This window comes from Sciurus vulgaris (genome assembly GCF_902686455.1).
Source record: "Sciurus vulgaris genome assembly, chromosome: 19".
NCBI classification, from domain to species: Eukaryota; Metazoa; Chordata; class Mammalia; order Rodentia; family Sciuridae; genus Sciurus; species Sciurus vulgaris.
This window is the reverse complement of record NC_136480.1, coordinates 6229409-6251673: the sequence shown is the minus strand read 5'-3', so window position 1 is coordinate 6251673 and position 22265 is coordinate 6229409. Positions and strand designations below refer to the sequence as shown.

The 22265-nt window shown below is 41.4% G+C and overlaps 1 protein-coding gene across 13 annotated transcripts in view; it reads right to left on the bottom strand.

Moving 5' to 3' along the window:
• TMCC1 (transmembrane and coiled-coil domain family 1) overlaps positions 1-22265 on the bottom strand; it is a 162420-nt gene that overhangs the window by 30755 nt on the left and 109400 nt on the right. Inside the window, exon 1 of one of the 13 annotated variants that reach the window (XM_079122534.1) lies at positions 13289-14623. The exons of 11 other annotated variants lie outside the window; for them this stretch is intronic. In XM_079122534.1, the coding sequence (XP_078978660.1) occupies positions 13289-13330 (42 nt within the window). In that variant the 5' untranslated portion in view covers positions 13331-14623. Of the gene's footprint in view, positions 1-13288; positions 14624-22265 lie in introns of those variants that run through there. One more of the 13 variants, XM_079122536.1, reaches the window with a different exon arrangement.

Here is a 22265-nt window from a genome sequence, read left to right as displayed (position 1 = left end):
AGTGGTGGGGAGGGGGACCTGGGCCCCGTAACCTAACGGGTGCGGAGTGCACGCAGGCCTTGGTACCAGGCTTACATAACCAGTGAGTCAGCAGTCAGGTGTCGATGGAGTCTTCTGAGCCCACTCTACCCGCCAGGAATCCCGCGCTCCCTGATGCTGAGGCCCAAGAACCAGCTCTGAGGCAGGCTAATGAAACACAGCCACGTACCTGCCAGCAGCACTGGCTCAAAGTCAGGGTCAGGAAAAGTGAATCTCCTGGTTACAAAAATGGAAGAAACAGGATCCAACGTAAAGCAGATCTGAGCCAGGTGATTCTGGCAGGATTTCACTGATCAAAAGAAACCAACTTCTGTAACTTGCAACGAAGCACTCATTAGTTTCCAAAATTCAGACTCCCAATTCTGCTAAGACCAAAACCTGGATTGTTAAAAAGAGAATTTCCTTATCTTTCTTGGAGTCCACAAATATTTCAGGACTATTTTCTACAACCATCTTTTCCCTAATAAAGTCTATTATGTACTAATAGCAACAGAGAAAGGCTTCACAGTGACAGAATTGGGTCTGGCAAAGAAAAAGATACAAAAGAGAACACAAAAGGCGTTCAAGTACAGCAGAGGGCAAAAAGAGGCACCACTGACAACCACCTGATATCCAAGAGCAATGACACGGATCCCAAGACAAACCCCAGCAAGGCCGCGCTCTGAGACGGGGCTGGCGAGCCGCCGCGCCTCCTGCAGCCCACGCTCTCAGCCTACCAGCCTCCGCTGCTGCAGGGGCAAGGCGAGCTGGGGGCGGACGCCGGCTTTCCCTTCTCCACTTCAGCCACAGGGAAAGCTGGAAAAAAGGGAACTGTGACCCTTCAAAGGAGAAAAGGTATCTGTTAGTCTGCGTTCTTTGCCTTGGAAACTCCTAGCTTCTGCCTGTCCAGGAACATCGGAGAAACGTGATGACTGTCTCTGAAGGTCATACTTGAACGTGCAGAAACAGCATTTTCCCTCCTCGTCTCTTGCTCATCTTTTTCCATCGAGCCCAACTCTGCACCAGGTTTTGGTTATTATTAAGATGCAAATGCTATGGAGCTGATATACAAAGGTAAAAAAAAAAAAAAAGCAAAACATCATAACACATTTCTCTTACCAAAACCCCCTGCCAGGCAGTCTGCTGATTTACTTGCCACAGAGCTCATCCGTCATTTGGACACTGCCAGAGCAAGCCTGGATCGTGACAACAAATCATAACCTCTCTCGGCTATAGGCGCTTCTGAACTGCAGAGGAGCTGTGGCTGGGCTGTCACTGCTGCACACGCTTGGCTTCCCAGAACGCCGTGAATGAGGGCGGCTACTACTGGGAACGCACTTCCCACCAGAGACGGCGGCGGCGAAGCTTCTAGTGGATCCCTGGGCGTCTCACCTTCACAGTCTCACAGAAGCGCCTTTCTCAGAACAGGCAGGTATGGCCACACCACAGCAACACCCCGCAGGGCCAGTCCTGCGCAGTGCCCACCCGGCCTTTGTACAGCTCCACTGCGGTCTCCTGCATCAACTCTTGGAGCTTTCTACATCTGGGTGCCTGGGAGGACCATGCTGAATAAACAGAAAGCTTCTGCCAAACAAGCATCTGTGTGTGTGTGCGCGCGCGCGCGCTCAGGCGCGCTCACGCAGTTTGCTGGAGCTGCTCTTGCAAATGAATAGTTTGACTCTGAGAATGGAGATCACAGACAGTATCTGCCTCTCTTCTCCAGCTGTGAGCATCTTTTATAAAAGACAAAAGCTTCCAACTGGCTGGATTTAAAGCTGCAGGGCATTTATTCCACATTCACATTTGTCTTCTTGTTTAAATTAGATAAGGATGGCTTCCAAATGGATTAAGTATTTAAAATGGTCTAAATAAAATAATACCATTTAGGTAGCTTGGTTCAAAAAATACAAAGGAAAAGCAATCTACCCATGTTTTGATAAAGAATCAGGATGTCTCCAGAACAAATCTCTATGCTTTCCAAAGGTGTCTTCTCTTACCTTTCATTTCAGGTTCATAAAATCACTTAAATGAAAATTAAGTAAGAGTAAGAAAATTGGGCAAGAAATGGAAAACTCAATGTGAGAATCCAACTCACCACAAAGAGAAAAATATTCGTGTATGAAAAGCACTGCGACTCCCTGAAATCCAAGCAACAGATGAAAACCCCAGGACTATAAGCCCAGCTAGGACCCCACAGCCCCATCACACACCAGCAACACTGGATCAGAGACTCAGACGTCTTGAAGAGACCACCACTGCCCTGCAAAAGTCTCTGTGGGGTCTGAGCAAGCGACTGCCTCTGAACTTTTCTCCTTTGTTAAAGGTGATAATGGGAATTATTATCTGGTAATATTTCTCTAGGGTTAAGATGCAGAAAGGAATCAGACTTGAAGACAATTAAGATGGTATACCTTTCCATCAGCCTGGAGCAGTGATAATTTCTGGGCTTCTAGTGAAACATGTGGCTGGAAGCTCAGTCGGGCACAGTACTGAGAGGGCAGAGGCCCTCCCTTGGCATTCACCAGCGGCTTCAGCTGGTATTCTTTCCTTTACATTGGGCGAAGTCACATTAACAGAACCTAAAACACTCTGAATGAATTTGAAAAAGATGCTAAGTTGAAACTATGGCTCCCCACATTATTCTCCTATCTCTAAAGGCACAGAATCCTGACCTTGACTTTCCAGAATGAATTAATGAATAATTTATGACTTAGTGGAAGTCTTTACTTAAAACTTCGATTGTAAGCTCTCAACTAAGAAAATTTTTGTTTCAACAAAAACCCCAATCTAGTACTACCAGCATCAAAACTAGCCACGGTAGCTGGGCGTGGTAGTGCACAACTGCAATCCCAGCAACTGGGAGGCTGAGGCAGGAGGATGAAGAGTTCAAAGCCAGACTCAGTGACTTAGCAAGGCCCTAAGCAACTCAGTGAGACCCTGTCTCTAAATAAAATACAAAAAGAAGGGCTGGGGATGCTGCCCAGTGGTCAAGGGCCCCTGAGTTCAATCCTTGGTACCAAACAAAAAAACCAGCTCTTGTTTGCTTAGTTCTGTTTATTAGTATTTTCAATGTCTTCTTTTTATTTTTGGTTCTTGGGTTTTGGTTCAGGGCCACACACAGTCCCACTTTTTCAATATCGTCTGTAAAGACAACCATGTTCATTATAGAAACCTTAAGATTGCAAGTGAGCCTAAAGAAAGCAAAAACTTATTTGCAATTTTGCCAGAGAAGACCAAACAAATCATCGTTATCACTATGATTTCTATTTCTTCAGTTAAAAAAAATAAAAGCACAAGAATGCTTGTGATCCCAGCAACTCGGGGGGCAGGTCACAAGTTTGAGGCCAGCCTCAGCGAGTTTGAGACTCTGAGCAGCTCAGAGAGACACTGCCTCAAAATAAAAGATAAAAGGACTGGGGATGTGGCTTGCTAATAAAATGCCCCTGGGTTCAATTCCCAGTAACATTGGAAAAAAAAAAATTGGAACTATTTTCTGTTGTTAAAATATCAAGAGTTCTTGTGATTTCAATTTGAAGGATCCTCTAAGAGAGTCCCTGTTTTTTCCCACTTCTCTCAAAAGTCACCCTGTGGGTCAGGTACAGTGGTGCATACCTGTCATTCCAGCTACTCGGGAGGCTGAGGCAGGAGGATGGCAAGTCTGAGCCGGGGCCGGACAGGCGAGCACTTCAGTGATGAGAGTCGTCACTGAGGGAGTGAGGCCCTGGGTTCAATCCCCAGCACGTGGGGAAATCATTCCATGTACTCCTGTACTAAGTACATTCGATGTGAGCTTTTAAATGGGCACTGAGCTACTAGATTATGTTTAGTCTGCCATAAAACCCAGGGCGCTACTATTTTCTTCATAATTACATAAGTGAATGTTGGGGGATTTTATCTCCTCTGGGGTAAGTACAATATTTAATCTTTTTAAAGATTAATGTTCGTTGTGACTCTAAGTAAAACTACTGCTGCTCACAGGTGTCTGCAGTGTCCTTCCTGGACATGCAAGATGACATTTCCCAGAGCCTCTGCAGTTACACAGGGCACGTGACTAGTTCTGACCAGTGGGTTGTGAAAGAAAAGTATGTCACGGAGGTCAAGAGTCGTGACTGCTAATACGAGGCTCTTTTATCCCTTCTTTCCTTACCACTGAGATCGGGGAGATGTGTGCTGACTCAAGGAGCCACAGATCAAAGCTGCCTTGGCTGGATGAGCCACCATATGGAGGACAGCTGCTCTGGAGAGATGCCTGGCCTAACGAGGAATCTTGCGTGTGAGAAATGTTCACTGTGTATTTATATGAAAGCCATGACTTTATCATTTAAAAAACTGTCCTTCAGTAGGTTTAGGAGTTAAAATGAGATATCAATGGATTTACTGGAGAGAATCAAGTAAATGGAGTTGCTGGAGACGTACCCGCCATGGCCTGCTTTCACCTGGGTACATCTTTTTGATTCCCAAAGTAAAGACCAGTTTAATTTTGTTGACTCCCTAGTTCTCTTGATTTTCTTCTCTTGATGATTTTGTTTTTAGTTTATGTAAAGTTGAAAATTTATCTCTATTGATGAAAGTACTGATTGAAAATCTGGTTTTTACAGTTTGACATCTGAGAATCTATGTAGAATGACAGACATTTAGTCTCTGTCAGGCAAGATATATTATGCTTTATTGTCACTTTGAGTAAATGATCAAATACTGTTTCTCACCTATGATCCTATCCTAAGCAAGGGCCTAAATCTCCTTTGTTAAATATTTCAATCTTGCACTCTCTAGGACTGAATCCTAATTATCCTGGGAAAAACCTTCCAGGGTAACTTTCATACCTAACACTTTTGGGATTTCCCAATGTGTCCTTGGAAGATAACAAAAATTTAAAAAAAATTTTAAGGTATCAACAGCTGTCAGGTACAACTCCTGCAGTAGGCTTGACTTAATTCCCCCATCCCCACTTAGTTCCAAAACTGAGAGGTAATCTGGAATATAATTCATTCAGGGGAGAATAACAATGAATTAAGTGATGTAAGCACATTACCACAGCATGCATCCGGCAAAAGTAAGACAAACAGGCAAAAATGAGATTGTTTCATTGAAAACTCATAAAACTTGGCAAAATATATTTGATAAAATGTGTATATGATAAATGTAAGTGCAACCATGTAAAATATAAATGAAGTATTAGTTTAGGAAATGCATAATGAAGTTCTACCTTCCTTGGATGCTTTCTCAATCCTTTGACCTGATTCTATTCTTCAAAAGCAAAAACTGAGCTTCTAGAAATTAAAGAATCACCTGAAGTTACAGGTATGGTAAACTTCCTTTAGATCCCCTACTTCCCGTTTCACTCTCACACGCTAACCCTTTAATCCTGGAAGACTTTACCTTTTTTGTTTGTGTGTGACACTAGGGGCACTCTAACACTGAGCTACATCCCCAGCCCTTTTTATTTTGAGACAGGGTCTCACTAAATTGCCCAGACTGGCCTTGAACTTAAGAGCTTCCTGCATCAGTCTCTCAAGTCACTGGCTTGCACCACCAAGATGTTAACAGCTTCCCACTACTGCCCTCTCTTCCTAACAGTTCTTGCATGAGAATCATCTCAAGAGTATTCAATCTTTCATTCAGAACACCTCGATCCCAATGGCAGCTATTAATAGAATATAAAAAGCCTTTATTTCTGGGGGATGGGGGTAGACTTCCTGTGAACTCATTTGATAATTGTAAAACAGGACAACATGGGATACAGTTCCTCATTAAGAAGGAAGACAGCACCACTTTTGAAAGAAGGGTTAGGGGAATGTCAAAGAGAGTTGTTACTGAACTTGCCTTGGGCCTCAAAACAAATTCTTCCCATTTTATCTTTTATTCTTATTTTCTGGTACTGGGGATTGAATACACAAGTGCTTTACCACTGAGCCACCGCTCTAGCCCTTCTAATTTTTGAGACAGGGTCTCAGTAAGTTGCCCAGGCTGGCCTCGACCTCCTGAACTGTTGGGATTGCAGGCTTGTGACACTGCATTCGGCCCATTTTAAAACTGTAGACAATACTGTAATGTTTCTGTGTGTGTGTGTGGTGCTGGGGATTGAACCCTGGGCCCCACCCATGCTAGGCAAGCACTTTACGACTGAGCTACAATCCCAGCTCCCATATTTCTATGCATCTTGGTGAACTTATGTGGGTAGGCTGATAATGTAAATTCCTAGCAATGTTTCAGAGAGTGACTGTTTTACAGTTTGATAGAAATGACCAAGTTGCTCTTCCAAAAGATTATGGGAATTTGCACTATTATCAACAGTGCCAGAATACGGCCAGCTTTACCATCTATCAATCTTTTGTATCTTCATGCACCTGATAGTTAAATTGTGATCTTATTTTTACTTATTTGCATTCCTTAAATTGTGGGTTAACTTTTTTTGGAGAGGGGACTGGGGACTGAACTCAGGAGTGCTTTATTACACTTTATTTATTAGTGCTTTACTACATCGCCAGTTCTTTCTTTTCTTTTAAATATTTTTTTTAGTTTTAGATGGACATAATACCTTTATTTTATTTATTTTTATGTGACGCTGAGGATGGAATCCAATGCCTCACATGTACTAGGCAAGCACTCCACCACTGAGCTACAACCCTGGCCCCTTTTTCCTTCATATTTTGAGACAGGGTCTCGTTAACTTGCCCAGGTTGGCCTCAAACTGGTGATCCTTCTGTCTCACTGGGATTACAGGTATGTGCCAAATCACACCCAGCCAATTATGGCAAATATGACCGTCTTTTGATATGTAATTTTATCGTAAGTATTTCCTCTTCTGTTAGCACCTCTGGACCCCTAATAAGGATCTCTTTTCTGAAATTGCAATCAGGGCACAAATAAAAGGTGGCCAGACAGCAGATGATCTGCATAAGGTGCCATTGGAATTGTAAAAACCCAACAACAATAAAATAAGACCTCTATGCTCCCAGAAATAATTCCCTATAAACTTTTTCATTTTTATTTTTGTAGCTCTGGAAATTGAACCCAGGGTGCTAAACCACTGAGTCACATCTTCAGCTTTTTAAATTTTGAGACAGGGCCTTCCTTAGTTGCTGAGGCTGGTCTTGAACCTGCAATCCTCACTGAGATTGCAGGTGTGTGCTGCCATGCCCAGTCAATTTCCACTAAGAACACAAATACTAGCTTCCACCAAAAATCAACCTCAACAATCTCCATTTTCTACTTATTTCTCTGGCTGCAAGCAAACACTACACTTTTCATTAAAAGCAAATGACAACTAAAGCATACATTCTACCCTTATTTCCTGGGATTAAACATCTCACAATTTCCTATTTTAGGCACCTGAAACATAGTACTGGGTGGTCTGGCAAATGAATTTTACATTCAAAGGTAGGCTCTAGGTACATCTGACTAGTGGGGACACTGCGCTGGGGGTGCCAAGACGCACATGCAGCTCACGCCCACCCACTTCTGCCACCCTCACATCTCCTTGTCACCCTTCCATACAGGGGCTAGGACTGCAAGCATGAAAATGACAAGCATGCTAACAGAAATTACTTCTGAGCTTCTTTCTCTTTCCTTCCTTTTTAAAAAAAGTGTTCATTTGTTAAAACCAAGAAGTTTGTTTTTGGTAGTGCTGTGGATGGAACCCAGGGCCTCATGCATGCTATCCCCAAACCCTTCTGTCTTTTCTGAAGAGAAATGGTTTTCCTCCTGTCTCCAACCTGTCCTCATCCCACCTTGCCCCTTCCCGCTGTGTTTGACGAATGAGCTGACCTTTGAACTGAGCAGATGTTACTTCCAACTGAAGGTACTCTCCCTTCCTTCTCTGAACTTCTGAACTATTTAATTTTTATGGTCTATAACATCTTATATTTGGTTCATTTTGTAAATTTTGGTATTTTCTACCTGAGATGAGTCCCTAAGTCAGACTGTTACATATTCTTGAACCCCCAACAGTGCCCACCATGGTACATTAGTCATTTGTTTTTACACTAAATTAGTTCACATTTGTAAAGTGCTTCAAGTAGTGTCTGCACATTAGTACCACTTAAGTTACTAAATAAATGAAAGAAACAGATCAACTTTCCTTTCTGATGACTTACCTCCTCAGCCCAGGAGAGTTATTTCTCTCATCTTAATTCCATTTCCTATGCTAGGCACGGCCCCATTTCTCAGCTCTTGATTGTAATAAAGCTGATAAAAATTGTCTAAACTCATTGTTTCCAGATTCCTTTCTATTCTTTTCTCTGATTAGTCCATGTTGAGGTGACCAGTCATCTCCATGTTACTGATTGTCAGATAGGAATCTGGGAATAAAGGGAGAGACTGAGTTTTCAAAGGACGTGCTCATGAACCACTGAGATCAGTAAACACCCAAGAACAATTGCAATTCCTGAGTGACAGGCTTTTGGCCTACACCCTTGACCTATGCCTTTGTAACATGAGGGAGCACAGGGAAAACTGGCGTGACAACTGTGTAGTTCCACACTGCCTCAACTGGACCCCAGCAACTGTCTCTCTAACAGCCCACACCAGTGGGCTGCCACCTCCCCTTCTGGAGACAGCCCCATTCTCTTGAATGCATGTTCCCTGCTTTACCACCAAAGGCCTCTCTCTGGAGACTGCTCTCAATTGTCCCTTAAATTTGTATCTACTTCTTAACACCTGTCTAGGCCTTTGACTTGCATGTGCTGAAATTTTTTTCTTCAATGCCAAGAATCCCGCTGGTCCTGAGTCAAATTCCCCCTTTTCTCTGGCAACTCCTCAGACCTTTCTCTGGAGACATCTCTTCTATGACAAATCCAAAGACGAGTTCTTAGCTGGCCTCTTATCTGATACAGCTGATGCTTCCGTGTGGCTCTGGAAGAGTTCCCACGTTGCGTTTCTAGCACACCACACTCCTCCTGACTTTCCTCATCACTTCTGCTCTTTCCCATGACAACGGCCCACAAGCAGACTTTACATTTCAGTTAATGACAACCCATCCTTCCAGTTGTTCAGGTGAATCCCTTGTGGTTCATTCATTGCTCTCTTTTACATCTTATATTCAATTCACCAGAAAATTCCGTGGGCATTGCCTTCAAAGCTTCTGCAGACTACAGCCCCTTCTCCTTATCCTGCTTCTGCTGGAGCCTCAGCCAGACTCCTCTCTGCTACTGATGTGGCTCCCGCGGCTCCGCCTTGCTCCTAGAGTCTAGTCTTAATACTCCCGCCAGCGTGATCTTTTCAAACTCCAAGTTGAATCCTGTCATCTGTCTGCTTAAAATTCTTCAATGAAAATAATACATTTAGAGGGAGAGTGCATCCCTAAAGGTGGCTTTCAAGGGCATGCCTGACCTGGCCCTCCTGGGGAGGCGTCCCGTGGAGCGTGCCCTTCCCTTCCAGTTCCCACTGCCCACTCCTTCCCCCAGGGGTGGGATCTATTTCTCCCCACTGTGAGACTGGTCTAACCATGGACTTGCTTTGGCCAAATGAAACGTGAGCCAAGGTGACATGGCAGAGGCCTGCGCAGAACTTGCTGCATTGGGGCTGGCACTTTTGCTGGGCCAAGACCTCCAGTCCACTCTCCATTTCAGCTCAGGACCGTCCATCCCTGCAGCTGCTCGTGGAGGAGTGGCCCAGGTGACACCAATGCCAGCGGCCGGGCGCGTGTCGGGAGGCAACGTTGGCCCATTCAGTCCTGCCACAGCCCCTCAACAACCACAGTGACCCAGAGCAAGACAGCACAAGAGCCACCCAACTGAGCCTGGCCCAAATGGCAGACTTGCAGAATTTTAAGCCACTAAAAGTTGTTTCAGGTGACTGGATCTTGGGGTGGCTTGTTCCACAGCAGTAGGCCACCTCTTTCCTGCTCCTGTGTACCTGGGGAACGCTCCTGCCTGGAAGGCTCATTCCTCAGGCACCTGGCTCACTGCTCGCTCTTCAAGCCTGCCCTCAGATGCCTCCTTGGAGGAGGCTTGAGCTTTCCCTGTTTAAATGGCTGTCAGTCCCCAGGCCCACACTTCCAGTCCCCGTCGGCCTGCGTTACTGACTCCACAGCCGAGCCTTCCTGAACATACTCTGTAACTCACTCGTTAGGCTCATTACTTGTTGCCATCTTTCCCAACTAGCATGTGACTAATTTTCTTTCTTTTTTGTCTTTGTTTTTACTTCATGGTGCTGGGGATCAAATGCATGCTAGGCAAGTGCCCTGTCACCTACTTCCTCCCACCTGGAATGTAAGCAGATATATTCCAAGCCATCTAAAACCCTAGACCCTGGTATAAGGCAAGCCCTCAATAATTATCTGTAGGATGAACAAATTACTGGCTTACAATATTCAATTTCAGACAGGATATACTGGAGCTGACATTTAATAATTTCTGGTATGAATTAAAATAATCTGCGACAAGTGTTTTAAGCTCTAAGTCACAGTTCTTGACCTTTTTTCTCTCTAGCACTCTGAAAGGACATATATACTCTCATTAGCTCACTGGGTTTTCTTTTTTATTTTTGTGTCAGTGATTGAACCCAGGGGTGCTTAACCAATGAGCCATATTCCCAGCTCTCTAATTTTTTTTTTTTTTTAATTTTTAAATTTTGAGACAGGATCTAAGTTGCTGAGGTGGGTTTTGAATTTGCCATCCTCCTGCTGCAGTCTCCCAAGTTGCTGGGATGACAGGCGTGCACCACGGTGCTGGTGCTCACTGATTTTAAAGAGGAGATGGAAGGCATTTTGAGCACTGGAATGGGAACACTAGCCTGAACAACCCTTCCTGTTCACTGCTGTATAGTGTCACCCACCCTTCACATCACTGCTCTAGCTATTTCTTTTGAATCATACACACTTAAAAAGAAATTCTACAAAATAACGTGGGTGGACCTTTGCATTGTTCTTATGGGATCTGCTCTGTAAGTGGCCTTAGGAGACCTCTGGAATGGTGAAATCCAGGCGAGACTGCAGCATAAAGGAAGGCTTTTTTCTTTTTTCTTTTTCTTTTGTGTCTTTCAGAAGATTACCTTAATACAGTAACAATCCAATGCAGATAAACTTATGTTAAAAGCAGAGCATCAATAAATGACCAAGTGATTACACATGTATGTCCTAAATTGACACTAACAAAATCTCAGCATTTATATAGGAAATTCAGGTAACACTCAAGGAATGCTCTGGAATACTTGTATTATACACAAGGCCGTAACACAAACAGAGATGTGTGGTACTGCCAGGTTACTGAGAATAGAAAAGGAAAGTTATTCATTTTTAGAATTGGTGGACATAGGGGAATATTATAATCTTTTATATCAAATCACAGATGAGTTCAACAGTATCCTATTTAAAACACTCCATTTATTTCCAAGCGTTAACTACATTTTCCCCTCAAGACTTCCTTCAAAATGTTCATTCCATACTTTAGAAACAAATGTTCACAAAGCTTGTTGCAATCTCATGCCATCCCAGTCTATAGCAGTTTGATGTATCTAGGTAGTCATATTAAGAGTATCAGATGCTCCAGCAAGTACCTCATTTCAGAACATTTTAATCATCACTTCAATGAGAACAGTTTACTAGAGATGATTGTCTGAAGCAAGGAAACAGTTTAAACTAAAATCACTCAGGTAATATGCTTTAGAAAACTGTCTACTGTGTTAAGTCAATACAATCACTGGGTAAAACGAAAAATGAAAAACAAAAACTCTGCCTGGTGCAGTGATGCACACGTGTAATCCCATCTACCTGGGAGGCCAAGGCAGGAGGACTGCAAGTTCAAAGCCAGCCTCAGATACTGAGCAAGGTAAGCTAAGCAACTTAGTGTGAACCTATCTCAAAATTAAAAATCAAAAAGGTCTGGGGATGTAGCTTGGTGGTAAAGCACCCCTGGGTTCAATCCCTATTATCAGTAAGTAAGTAAGTAAATAAACGAACAAACAAACAAGTAAGTAATAAATAAAAAGAAAGAAAGAAAGGGCTGGGGACATTGCTCAGTGATAGAATGCCCCTGGGTTCAACCCCAGCACTGCAAAAACATTTTAAACAAGTGTTATGTCTTATGGTCCCCTTTCCCCACTGACTGTCACTAATGAAGAGAAAAAGGATAATGTCTCTTAAGTTTCCACTCCCTACTCTTTTAGGGATCTTCTCCATATTCTTTCCTTCTGACCACCACATCCACCCTGGCTTAGCACTCTTAATAAAACATAAATAAACTGACCTTTTATAACTTCAGAGCAAACAGAGATGTGCCAGAGTTTTTGAATCCAAGATTCAGAACAAACAGAAAAAAACAGGATACAGACCAGAGGCACAAATCTGTTAACAGAGCTGGCATTTAAATGATCAACCAGAAGGCCTAAGAGTAATTCAATATCAAACTTCACAGTGAAAACTCTGGATCTCAAATTCAACTGCTCAACGACAAACTATATTAATGTACATTAACTTTGAAAAACTATATAAAGAATCTGTTTTATTTAGCATGCAATCTCTTAGTACCTACGTGTCATTTACAGAACCAACTCAAAAATCAAGGTAAAAAAAAAAAAAAAAAAATCAAGCCACAGGCGAGGTTCCTCTCAGCACCGGGGTGAAATGTGAGCAGGGTGGCTGTGTTGCATAAAGCCAGATCACCTTCCACCTAGCTGTGTCTCGGGGCCTGCTTGCTGATCTGAAGACACAAATTTAGCACTGAGATTTGTGGATGCTGCTTCATAATTCACAAAATCATCAAGTCCTTGGGGGAAATACTTTGAAAACAAGAGGCTGAGTGAAAAGAACCTTTTTTTCTTTTTAAAAAGTGAGAAATATTTCCAGCTGGCTTTAACCCAAATTCCTATTTGTTATGCATGCCTGGCATCTTCGAGTTTAACCCAAGCTTTCCCCCCACTTCCAAAGGCAGATGAAACTCTCTTAATCACTGAAGGAAACAATTTCTGGGACCTCCTTAGTCTGACAAAGTGAGGAAGGCATTTACTCTGCACCAAGCAGCCCGCCTCACGGTAGAGTCGGGACACTCCAGGATGGTCTGAGCATGCCCGTGCAGCCAGAGCACCCTCTGCATTCTGCTCAAATAGCAATGAGGAAAATGAACAGTCAGGAAACAGACCACACAGTCCTCCATCAACTCGACCTCATAGTCGCACAACAGCACATGCACCTGGCTGCGATCGGCTGCTGAAAAATGCCCAGTTCCAGCAGCTCGGGCCATTTTTTGTCATTCTATCAACCAGCCCCCGCTTAAAGCTGCAGAACTACAGGAATGAGTGAGAGGTTTTAAAAAAGAAAAAGACAGATACACACACAGAGACAACATACGGTTTCCGAGGAGAGTGAGGGTTCCATGCTTGTGAGGGAGAAGGAAGAGGATTATGCCGAATAACCCTCAGGTTTCTCCCAGATTTGAACATGCTGTGCTGTGGCATGAGGTCAGCAGAGACTGGCTCCAGCCCTGTGAGGCTGGCTTCTACCCTGACAAAGCAGTATCACTGTAATATGAAGCAAGAGGACCCAGGGCATGTTGGCAGCTGTACAGAATGGCTGTTCTAGAAAGTATTGGCAATTCCAAAACAAGAGATCTATGCCGTCACATGAGATGATCTTCAACCTAGTTAAGCAATGACCAACAAAATACTTTGAATCCCAAACCTAGGCAGCTCAAAATATTAAAAGGTAGGAAAAAACTTTTTTCTCCTTGAAGCCATTTTGTGCCTGGGGGAGATGAACAGGAAGTGGGAAATCTGACGAGCCACTGGTTAATTTGATTTGTATCACAAACAACACACCGATTCTGATCTGAGAGGAGGGAGGTGTGGCCTGCTCTTGGACACTGTGACCTAGTTGAGGAGCCCCAAATCTTCTCTGTGACTTTACTGTGAAGCAGGGAGAATACTCTGAAAATACATTTTTGGTAATGGACATATGTCAGAACTGAAGGTGGGGTGGAAAACCGTTACTGTCACATATATCCCCAAGGCAGATCTCATGGACGTCACTTGTTTTTAGTTCATCAAGAATGTATCGAAGAGCCCTTAGAAACACTTCCCGAAAAGAAGAGCAATGCTAAAAAGATCTGGAGTAGGAAAGGAAGCCACAAATGCAATTTCTATCAAGAGAAGCAGGACAACACAGACATTCTGTTACATTTTATGGTCTCCTTGATATTATGAAAGTTCTATTCTAGACCAAATGTGACCCAGTAGATTTTTAACAAATAAAAGTTAGACAGAAATAGAAGTAAATATAGGACAATGGCGGTAAAACAAACTGTGTGACAGCACCAATGGGAAGGCAAACCTAGGAAAGGTCTAGTCCAGTATGTGCACACGCTGAATGAGGTTCGTATCTTAAATACACTGAGGCCTATGTCACGATACTGTTAAAAAACAAAACAGCTTTGACAGCTCTCATTACTTATGTGAAAAACCCAAACACCTAGGTGTGTGGCACAAGGATGCTGTGATCAGGGTCTGTCTGCTTCCCTCATTTCCTCTCCCTACATGAACACTGTATTCCAGATGCTCAACTACCTGTTATTGCCGTGAGGCAGAGAAATGAAGTAACAGAGAGGTCAGTGACTTGCCTAGAGTCACCTGGCTAAGAAGTGGGGCTGAGATTCAAAGACAAAGTACATTCTGACTCCTAGCTCTTCACACTCGGTCTGTTACCAGTGAGGTTTATGTACGTAGCTTTAAGCAATCAGTGGAGACAGAACTACAGAAGGCCAGAAAATGAGGTAGGTGCCAGGCGTGGTGGCGCACACCTGTGTCCCAGCTACTCAGGAGGCTGAGGCAGGAGGATCCCTTCAGACAGGAGTTCAAGGCCAGTATAGGCAACATAGTGAGGCCCTGGTTCAACGACAAAAGGAAAGGGGGGCAGGGAGGAGAGGAAGGGAAAGGGAAGAAAAGAAAGGAAGGAAAGAAGGAAGGAAGGAATAGAGGGAGGGAGGGGAGGGGAAAAATTGCTAGCATGTGAGAGTTTACAGTGCAGTAAGTCCGAAAAACTAGGCAGAATTATTATTCACTTGACTTTATTTTTCTTTTCCAATATGGTTTTGCTATTCTAGTTCCTTTGCCTTTCTAGGTACATTTGACAATACCCTGGTCTGTAGTCAGAAAAAGTCCTGCTGAGATTCTCAAGTTTCCTAATTGTATAAAAAACCAGGGAGTCCACCAAAAGCTCCTAAAACAACTAAATGAGTTTAGCAAATTTTCAAGATTAAGCACTGATGCACACAAACTTCTGTATTCTTGTAATTAATAATGGAAACCACCCTTCCCAAAATGCCATTTATAAAAACAAGAGAAAAATATGTAGGTATACATTGAGAAATCATATGCAGATCTGTGTGCAGAAATTGTAAAACACAGGTGAAATAATAATAAATAACAAACAGAATGAAAACATTACGTATGAAGCTAACAGGAGTTAATTTTTTTTTTGGTTAGATGCCATTTAACAAGTTCTAAGAGCTTCCTTCTAGTTTGCTGAGAAGTTTTCAAAGTAGGGAGCTGTCACTTGGTAATGTGACTTGGTAAACTGATCATTTTATCCTAAGGTAGTGCCTTTATCCCTAATTTTCTTTACTCTTAAGTCTACTCTGATATTAGCATAAGACACTAGAGTCTTCTTTTGATTAATGATTTCATGGCATAACTTTATCTTTGTAACCTTACATGTATCATATATCTGAAGTGGGTTTTTTTTTAAAAAAAAAAACAAATAATATAATCTGATTTTTTTTTCAAATTCATTCTGACCACCTGTCATTTAATTGGTGTCCTTATAACTAACTTTTATTTTTTTAAAGACAGGGTCCCACTACATTGCCCAGGCTGGCCTTGAACTCCTGTAGCCTTCCAAGTAGCTACGACTGCAGGCATGTAATGCCATGCTTAGCTTACACCATTTATATTTAATGGACATTACTGGTTTGTTTGGATTAAGGACTTCCATTTTATTGTTTTCTGTCTGTGCTGTTTTTCTTTTCATTATTTCCCCCCTTTGGGTCACTGGAACGTTTCTAGTATTGTTAATATTTGTGTTTCTGACTTTTTGCACGGTTTTATTAAGTAACTGCTCTAGGTATCAATATTTATGTACCATATTTCACAATCTAGAGTGAATATTTTATTACTTCAAGAAGAATGTAGAAACTTCACTGCTATCAGATTCTTTCACCCTCCCCTTTATGTATTACATCTAAATACACTGAAACTCCCCCACCATCTAATGTCGTAACAATTTTGTGAGAACAACTCATGAGCACTGTGTACTTAAGCAGGTATCAACCATTTCTGTTGTTGTCCCTTCACTGCAGATGCTCCAAATTTCTTTCAGTTAGAACACCTTCCTTTTAGTTTTGCTTCATCCGAGAATGTCTTTGCTTCATCCTCATTGCCGAAGAGTATTTTTGCTGGATATAAAATTCTGAGTTGACAATTCCGTCCCCCAGCTACAGCACAGTCCAAATTTCATTTCACTCCTTCTGGCATTGACGACTTCTAATGAGCAATCTGCAGTCGTCTGGAGGGTTGCTCCCCTTCTCCCCTTTCAAATATTCGTCTTTAGTTTTGGTGCTATTATAATTTTAGTTATGATGTGTATCTGTGTGTGGGTTTCTTGGTCTTTACCCTGTTTAGCATTTCTTCTATCTATAGTTCTATATCTTTTTTGCCCAATTTTGGAAGCTTCCAGGCCTTATTTCTTCAAATCAGTTTCCTATTCTACTATTTCTCCTCTCAGCAACAATGATGGCTCGAACATTAAGCATTTTATCACTGTCGTACAAGTCCAAGTTTCTCCGCTCCCTCTCAATTTTCTCCCTGACTGGATGGCTCCTACTTCTCCTCTTCATGTTCACCAGCTCTCTTCCATTGTCTACATCCTGTTGCTGCTCTCATACAGTGAAAGCTTTTCAGTTATATTTTCACTTGAAAAATTCCCATTTGGCTGTTCTTTATATCTTTCCTGGGAGTTCCTATTCTTTCTGTTCATTTCAAGAGTTTTGCGCTTACTTGTTACAACATTTTTGTAACAGCTGCGCTAGCATCTTCGTCAGATACTGCTAATGTCTGTGTTCTCTTGGCATTGGTATCTTTTGGGTTTTTCCATGTGTGCTGATTTTCCTAATTCCCACCCTGCATAGGCCAAGTAGTTTTTTTATTGTATACTGAACATTTTGATCATTGTTACGAGATTTCTAGACCATCTTAAACTCCTATACAGAATGTTGGTATTTTTATCTCAGTATGAGTTAATCAACCTATTTGTCCTCTGGCTACAATTTCTGACCAATCTTCTGTAGATTGTAGTTCCATTATCAGTTAAGTTTTCAAAGTCTGTGGTGCTATTTGGATCTGCCCCACATGTGCACCACACCCTATTGCCAGTATAGGACCTGGCAGGGGATTAAACCATATCTCATTTGTCAAAGTCTAGCTTTGCTTTTTCAGGGTCAGATTTCTACATCACAATGCACGGCTAAGCTCAGGAGTTCATTAAAAAATTTAAGGACTTTACATCCCGAGTATCTCCCTCTCACAAAGCTCCCCAGTCCTTCCTAGGTCAATGGGGTTGCCCTTCCTTTTTTGTCAGAAAGCTGGGACTTTATTTATGCTGCTCTCAGTCACAAAATTTCTATGAATGCCTATGTTTGGAGGCAAGCAGGTGAAGGAGAGAGGATGTGTGGGGGGAAGCGTTTGGGGTTCATTCCACTCTCTTGGGATCACATCTTCACTGATCATAGACAATAGTTTTGTGCCCTTGGAGTTTTAGGCCCTTGATAAATTCAACCCACTGCTATGATGATAGGAGTGCTTGAGTTTCACAGTGCAAGAAAGCAGACAGAAAGAAAACAATATGTTCTCATACTTTCTCTGGGTATTATAATTCTTTCCCATTCCTTCAGTCAGAACTTCGGATTTCTCCTAGAGTTCTCTGTATCCATATTAATGCCCACTTCTAGGTTTCATGCTGTGTTGAGTTCAAGTCTGGGGTTGAGAAAGAGGAGAAACGTGATAAATTCAACCCTGGTTCCGTAGTACTTTACAATCTTTCAGAGTCCTCAAATAGCTGCTCTGTGCCAGATGCTATCGCTGGAGTGCAGTGGAAGAGACTGGGCGAGGTGTGTTTGCTTCAGAACTAGAATCTTAAACTACTAGGTTTTACGTTCTGGTTTGTTACACAGCAACAGGTAACAGGAATACAATCCAACTCAAGAAGCAAACATGGAGGTGCAGTGCACATGAAATAACCTATATATTTTTTTATAACTTTGCTACAGGAAAGTCATCAGATATAATTATAAGACAGCTATAACCAATTCAGTGGTAGACTATTCTCTGCTTTCTTACCTCGGCTCCAAAGAACAGATTCAGTCTCATTACTGGAGTAAATGAAATGGCAGCAGTGAAAACCATGGAAGATTCTTACTTAGTAGATGTAGGTTTATTCTGCTGTCGGGTATAATTTGTCAGAAAGGGTTCTGATATCTCATTCTTTCATGCCCTGACTGATCGTCAGTCAGAAGAGCTAAGAGAATCAAGGAAGACAACTGGAATGACAAGGATAAAACTGGAAGGTAAAAATGTCCTATAGGAAAATTTTCCTCAAAGTTATTCTTGTATAGAATTCCTAAAAGAAGGTTTATTATGCCCTTGAAAATATAGCATTTCACCAGCAAGCACCATTTCTTTCAGAATGGCCTACTAATCTGTTTGTGTAATTAAACACTCATTTTTCCTGGGGGAAAAATCAAGAGATGTCAATCAGGTCCCCTGGCTTTTATAAGCTTTGCCCAACAGAAGCAAAACACCATGAAGAAGCTTACTGTGTGGAAACCATTTCACACCTACAGGGAGGAAAAAATTTGAAGCGTTTGTAAAGATGAGTCAGCAGGAACTTTTCAGACACTAGTAATGAGAGTTTAAGTTGGTACAATCATGATGGATAGCGAATTGGCAGTATATAGTTAACTGAGGATGAATATGCATACAACCCCATAATTCCATTCCCAGGTACAAATACTATACAAACTCTCCTGTATTTGAATAAGGAGACAACACTACTAAACAAGAGTATTCACTGCAGCACTGTTTATGACACAATGAAATACTGGAAACAACTTATAAACCCCTTAACATGATTATCAGTCCATAACTGTGGTCTATTCATAAAACAGAATGCATAATAGTTAAAATAAATACAGCAGAGCTGTATCTATCAATGTAAATTTCAAAAGTATGACGCATGAAAAAGTCGAACAAATTTTATATACATCAAGAGATTTATGTAAAATGGTAAGGAATAATCTGTGTACAATTTAAAGCCAGGTGGTATATATTATTTACGTACAATAACATCACACTGTATCATTATGTACATATTAGGTACTATAACCATGTACTATATATTATCTATGGATACTGTATGGTCATGTGTTGCATAAAAAGACATTTCGGTCAACAAAGGACTGCATATACAACAATCATCCCCTAAGACTATAATGAAGGTGAGATCTGCCATTGCCTGGTGACACTGAGCTGGCTGAAATGCTGTAGTGCAACACACTTCACATGGGTTCACAGTGACGTGGGTATAAACGAAGCTATAGCACACACAGTTATGTACAGTGCATAATAGTTGATAGTCAATGACTGTAAGACCATTTTGTGTAGTCCATATACTGTTTTTATTTTTTTTATTGTCAGGGTGTACTTCTACTTATTTAAAAAAACAAAACAAAACAAAGTTAACTATAAAATAGCCTCAGGGAGGTCTGCTACCATGGGAACGACAGCCCCGTGAGCGCTACTGCCCCTGGATCTTCCAGCGAGACAAGATGTAGAGGTGGAAGACCGTAACGCTGACCATCCGTGACGCTGACCATCCTGACCCTGTGTAAGCCTCAGCTAATATGTTTGTGCCTTAGTTTTTAACAAAAAAGTTTAAAAATAAATATCTTAACAATAGAAGAAAGCATGTAAGAATATACAGAAACAAAAATAGCTGTGCTCACCTGTAAAACATGTTCTTTTCTTTGTGGTGCTAGGGATCAAACCCAGGGACCCCACACATGCTGGGCAAGCACTGCACCACTGAGCTGTACCCCCAGCTCATGTGTTTGTGTTTTAAACTAAGTATATAAAAGAATCAAAAAGTTAGAAAATTAAAATATTTATATTCAAGCCATAATATGCTAAGGTTAATTAGTTACTGAAGAAAAAAATGTTGATAAGTGTAGCGTCACCTAATATGAGGTCATGACAAAGTCTGCAGTCGTGTATGGAATGTCCTCGGCCTTCTCACTCACTCACCACCCACTGACTCACCCAGAGCAACCTCCAGGCCTGCCAGCTCCAGGCACGGGGCGCGTCCACACAGGTGTGCCATTTTGATTTTTTACGGTGTATCTTAACTATGTTTAGATACACAAGTACCACTGCATTCACTTGTTTATCGTTTTCAATACAGTAACACTCCACACAGGACCGTGGCCAAGGAGCCACAGTTACAGCACATAACCTAGGTCACAGTAGGCTAGATTTGGACAAAATTGCATTTTTTAGATTGTATTCCTGTCACTGACACATGATGTGTATATGTAATAATTACATAAACATATGTGAAAATGAAAACCACTAAATTCAGGACAGTTGTCGTCTCCAGACCAAGGCGTAATATACAATCACAAACCCTATTGAAAGCAAATATAGCAAAACGCTAAGTCTGAAAAGGTCTGGTATCAGTCCTTGAGTGTCTGTATGTTTATTTATTTTTCTGTTTTCTTTGAACTATTTTATAGTACAAAGAGCAAAAAAGATTTTAAGTATATAAATTGCTAACACTGAAATGCTTAATGAAAAAATAACATTCTGACAGTGGGTTAGCTACACGTACACACATATACAGCTAAATCACCAGAAGTGTCGCATTGGACACTACACACTGCTGTTGCGGGGAAGTGATTAAGTCATGGGATAACTGCACTTAGAAAAGCTCAACAGACTCTCTTTTCCTTCAGCCACGTAAGGACAAAGCAACAGGCATTATCCATGAGGAACGGCCGCTCACCAGACAATGAATCTGCTGATACTGTCACCCTGGACTTACAAATTACTGAGTTCTGGAGTATTTAATTACAGTAGCCCCACCACTTAAGAGAGTCACCAAAATATTTCAGTAAATTTTTGCAAAACTGAAGGTCACCTTCTTAAATAGCTATACCATTCATTATCACAACTAATACAATTTTCTACTATTGTATAATATTCAGTGATATAAAAAACTAAAAATATACAAATTGGCAGATGACAGAGATTACAGTTTCAACAATCACTGACAGAAAAGTACATATGTGACATGTGGACTTAGTGACCACTTACAGCATTTCGTTGTCACAAGGGCCCAAGCCCAAAAGCTGGGAATGTGAGAGCAGGAAAAAACATATAAGCTCCAGAACTAGGCTTCTTTCTTAAAGGGTTTCTAACTTGTACATGTGGTTTCTTGGTTCCACGGCTTATGTTTCAAAAGGTCCATCTCTGCCCAGGTGCTACATTAACAAACATATTAAGGCCTGGAGTGAATCTTTATGTATTCTTGCACAATTCTGTTGCAATGCCAGTTATTAATTCATAACCTACCTCCAAAAGGAATTTTAGTTGACTTGTACAATTTATATGATTTTTAAAAACTTAATAAAAATTACAATAAAAGAACAAAAAGATACACGTATTTGAAGACAGGGGACAGATAATTGAACTAGAAACATTAAATAAGGTTAGTTACTGCGATTGGACACTTGATTTTTCTGACAACCAAAGTAGAAATGGAGACATGATGGCTTCATTGTTATTTTTCATTAGCTATTAAAAGGCACTTAAGAATTAATCGGCATATACTGGAATGAAGAAACTTGTACACAAACTTGTATGTTAAAAATACTAACCATTACATCTTTTTAACAATTATTTTATAAAAGCTGGAAAAACATCCTTCATAGATGATTCTTATATACATCTATATTAAAAAGAAGGGCTTATTATAAAATAGTTCAGTGAACGAGTTTCTATGTGAACTAAAGGAACAGAGGTTAGGTCTGTAGCTTTCTGGCAATCTGACTTGATACTGGGAGAGAGACAGTCTGAGGGACAGATAGATAATGTCAATGTCTGGATAATGTCAAATGTCAGAGATTGCATCCAGGTATCAAACTCAAGTTGGTTAACACACAGCACAGGCTTGAGCTCATTTGTGAATGGTTTGACAATCAGCTTATAAC